The following is a 4466-nucleotide window of genomic DNA, read 5'->3' as shown; positions in this document are numbered from 1 at the left end:
CTCGTTGACAATAACAGAGAACTCGTCGACGAGAGAGAGAAGGTTACTCGTCGACGAGTCTTTAAATTTTTTATTTCCTGCTCTCGGTATCTCAGAACTTTTACAATTTTCGGGCTCTCAGTCCTCACTCGTCGACGAGTCCCTACTGAACAGCATCAATGAATTTCATATGCTTTTCTTCTTTTATTTATGAGCCCCAACAAATATAAGAGTTGCACACAAATATAATAAAATGAACTAATATTGTATTTGAAAGTATGAATTTCAATACTCAATTAAATTTGGATAAGATTTCATATAATTTTATATTACTTTTTTTTAAAATTCACACAAATTTAAATTACCGCTTTAATTTAAGGACTGGCGCAGCGTCATGCTTCCTCTGTTGACTAACCGTTGGCTATTCAAATCATTCAAATCAATCTCTCTCTCTCTCTCTCTCTCTCTCTACCTATATAAATATATTGCCCATTATCCCTCTTCATCAATAATTCACAGGCACAGATTTGTTACAGAGAGAGAGAGAGAGAGAGAGAATGGAGCTTCTCAGGCCTCACCCTGCAAATTCTTCCCCTCTCACCCCTCTGACTTTCTTGGACAGAGCTGCCACCATCTACGGCGATGGCCCTTCCGTCGTATACAACTCGACCACCTACACTTGGTCCCAAACCCACCGCCGATGCCTCCAACTGGCCTCCTCCCTCACCTCCCTCCTCGGCATCTCCAGGGGTGACGTCGTCTCCGTCGTCGCCCCCAACGTCCCCGCCATGTACGAGCTCCACTTCGCCGTCCCCATGGCTGGCGCCATCCTCAACACCATGAACATCCGTCTCGACCCCCGCATCGTCTCTGTCCTCCTCCGCCACTGCGAATCCAAGCTCGTCTTCGTCGACTGCATTTGTCGTTCCCTCGTCCTCCAAGCGCTCTCCTTGTTCCCCCCCTCCACGCGCCGCCCTCTCCTCGTCCTCATCGCCGACGATGCCAATGCGGATGCGGATGGCTCCGCCGCCCCATCCGAAATCAACGCCACCGCTGATATATGCGCCACGTACGAGAATTTGATCGAAAAGGGCGACCCGGGGTTCGAGTGGATCCGACCCAAAAACGAGTGGGACCCGATCACCCTCAACTACACCTCCGGAACGACGTCGTCGCCCAAGGGGGTAGTTCACTGCCACCGCGGCGTTTTCATCACCACCGTCGATTCGCTCATCGAATGGTCCATGCCCACCCGACCCGTCTACCTGTGGACCCTCCCCATGTTCCACGCCAACGGCTGGAGCCACCCGTGGGGGATGGCCGCCGTCGGCGGCACCAACATCTGCCTCCGGAGGTTCGACGCCGCCGTCATCAGCCGCTCCATTACAACCCACGGCGTCACCCACATGTGCTGCGCTCCCGTGGTGCTCAACATGCTCTCCAATTCGGACCCGGAGCCTCTCCAAAAACCTGTCAGAGTCATGACCGCCGGAGCTCCACCGCCAGCCACCGTGCTCCTCCGGACCGAATCTCTCGGGTACATCGTGTCCCACGGGTACGGGTTAACCGAGACGACAGGGATCGTGATATCCTGCGCGTGGAAGCCGCAGTGGAACCGGCTGCCAGCAACGGAGCGTGCGAAGCTGAAGGCGAGACAGGGAGTGAGGACGATCGGGATGACCCAGGTGGACGTGGTGGACCCCGGGTCGGGTAAGAGCGTGAAGCGAGACGGGTTGTCTCTGGGGGAGATCGTTATGCGGGGCGGGTGCATCATGCTGGGGTATCTGAAAGACCCAGAGAGGACGGCGAAATCCATGAAAGACGACGGGTGGTTCTACACTGGCGACGTTGCGGTGATGCACCCGGATGGGTATTTGGAAATAAAAGACAGATCGAAGGATGTGATCATAAGCGGAGGGGAGAATCTGAGCAGCGTGGAGGTGGAGTCGGTGCTGTACACAAACCCGGCCGTGAACGAGGTGGCGGTGGTGGCGCGGCCGGACGAGTACTGGGGGGAGACGCCGTGCGCGTTCGTGAGCTTGAAGTCAGGGACGTCAGGAACAACGGAGAAAGAGATAGTGGAGTATTGCAGAGCGAGATTGCCGCACTATATGGCGCCGAAGACGGTGGTGATCAAGGAGGAACTTCCCAAGACTTCCACCGGGAAGATTCAGAAGTTTCAGCTGAGGGAGATGGCCAAGTCACTGTGTTGAGTGCTGTTCAAAAGGTCAGCGAGCTGTGGTAAAGTAGACGTGCAGGTTGTCCTCACAACTAGAAATGTTTCAGTGGTTCTTTACTTGTGGGAATGCCAACTTGTCACTGAATTGAAGTTTTTGTTATAAAATGTGATTGAGTCAGAAAATATATAAAATATGTTGTCTTTTCATCACTTAGTATTAATGGGACCCATCTGTTATGAGTGTGAGAGAGAGGCATATTCTATAATTTCTACATACTTGAAAATTATTAATCCACTTAAAATTTAAACTCTCTTTACAAATAATAATTTTTTTTCATAATAATTGGCATATAAATTTATATTCATAATTTAAATTTAACCATCAATTTTAGAGTAATACAACTTTTAATTTAAATTATAAAAGGGTTATATGTAATATTTGATATATATTTTTATACTATATCGATTTAGTTGATTAGTTAATTGTGATTGTTGAAAAAGCTTAGCCAAAATTAAATGGATAAATAAAAAATTTAAAAATTTAAATCAAAATCAAATTAAAAAAATGGTTAGTCAATTTTACAATTTGATTATATTTTTTTTTATTTTTTTAACCACCCCAACCTCTAACTCCATTGTTAGATGTACATTTTTTTCATTTTCTTGTTACATCTTACTTAAAATTCAGAAATTATGCCCAAATGCCCACATGTTGAAATAAGGATGGATCAAATACTTAAATTTTAAATAGTTTGGACGATCAATGAAAAGTTCAAATTAAATGATTAAATTTTATTTATAAGTCATTCAAAATTTAGGGATATTTGAAATTAATTGTCTAGCATGTTTACTTAGGCTACCTAATTGACATAATTAGAATAATTAATATAGTGATTTTACGATCACATAATCTTTTAGTTTAAATAGGCTCACGTTGTCTTGTTGTGTATATTTTTTAGAAATGAATATTCAAATCTTCAATTAAGTCAACTCAAGCTAAACTTTTGTCTTCATTAATTGATAAGCCAGTTTTAAAATTGAACTTGAGCTTCACCTATTAAAATCAAGCCCTAGACCACAACAGGGGCTCCAATCTTGCCTTATGTATATTGTGTAAAAGTGTTGGTCTAACAAGATTTACGAATCTTATTTTGATGATAACAAATTAAGAGAACTTAACATGTTTTGGTTAAGTGATGATATTTCAGGAATCAAATATATGAATTCAAGATAAAGTGCTCATAAGCTTTATTGAAAGTTTATACTCCAAAGACAGATGGTCAAATGGAAGCTTAAAGTATATTTAAAGCTTGGATTTAAAGATAGAAAAATCTGATGAAAGCTCAAAGTATATTTAAAACTTGAATTCAAAGATAGAAAAATCCAATGAAACTTAAAGTATATTGAAACTTGAATACAAGATGGACTTAAAGAAAGACAAATATAAAGACTTAGTTCTTAGGATGTTTTAAGTCTTAAGAAGTCTTACGTAAGTACTTTATCTAATGTCGATATGGATGCATTGAAACTTTTAGGTTTCATTATTGACTTAGAGACCAAATTTTGAAAACCCCAGAAAATATTTTCAAAAGTCTCAAAGTAATATGACAAGTATAAAAGGTAACAAAGTTTTTGGAACAAAATTATAAAAGCATATGTTATTGCACGATCAGACGATTGACTTGTTTTGGTCAAGTGACTGACCTTTTTTATGTTAAAATAAATTGGAAAAACAGAATAGGCACAGTCGACTGACCCTAGGAGTTCAAGCAACTGACCCCATTCTGACTTTTAAATTTCACTGGATTTTAAAAGATCAAGCAACTGACCCCGATAGTCCAGTCAACTGAACTTCATAACGGTCAAATTTAAACAATGAAGAAAAGTTTCCAAATTTAATTACTTAGACCCCAAATTTTGTAATAACTTGGAAAATACTCAAAGCAACTTAGGGAACACGAAATAGAAACTTTTTCCATCTATAAATACATAGGAAAACTTAAAGATTTTAGACACCAACAATTACAATCAGCAATCAAGCTATATTGTTCATACTCTTCAAAATCTTATTGCAAATACTCTGTTGAAGTTCTTGCTGATCAAATCACACGGTTCATTACTCACTTACTAAGAAATTCAAATCTAAGAAAGAGCCCAGTGATAAATTTATGAGTTTCAATTCTTTCTATATTGATATTTAATTGAAGATTGTATATTTATTATGCATTCAATGCTAATAAGCTCTTTTGAAAGTGTCATTGTACACAAAATCATTTCTTGTTGATTTTTGATAGTTCAGTTTATTGAA

General features: G+C 40.8%; 1 protein-coding gene across 1 annotated transcript; it reads left to right on the top strand.

The window, feature by feature from the left end:
* The first annotated feature begins 489 nt into the window (after positions 1–489).
* Positions 490–2368, top strand: LOC131152316 (2-methylpropanoate--CoA ligase CCL4-like). Its single transcript, XM_058104140.1, has one exon. It carries the CDS (start codon positions 537–539, stop codon positions 2190–2192), a length of 1656 nt encoding a protein of 551 aa, XP_057960123.1. The 5' UTR covers positions 490–536; the 3' UTR covers positions 2193–2368.
* Positions 2369–4466: the final 2098 nt, after the last annotated feature.

Source organism: Malania oleifera, chromosome 3 (genome assembly GCF_029873635.1).
Source record: "Malania oleifera isolate guangnan ecotype guangnan chromosome 3, ASM2987363v1, whole genome shotgun sequence".
NCBI classification, from domain to species: Eukaryota; Viridiplantae; Streptophyta; class Magnoliopsida; order Santalales; family Ximeniaceae; genus Malania; species Malania oleifera.
This window is presented reverse-complemented; position numbering and strand designations above follow the sequence as displayed.

Bases quoted from the DNA above. Each gene is read 5' to 3' on its own strand.
- LOC131152316 (XM_058104140.1), top strand. From the start codon at position 537: ATGGAGCTTCTCAGGCCTCACCCTGCAAATTCTTCCCCTCTCACCCCT.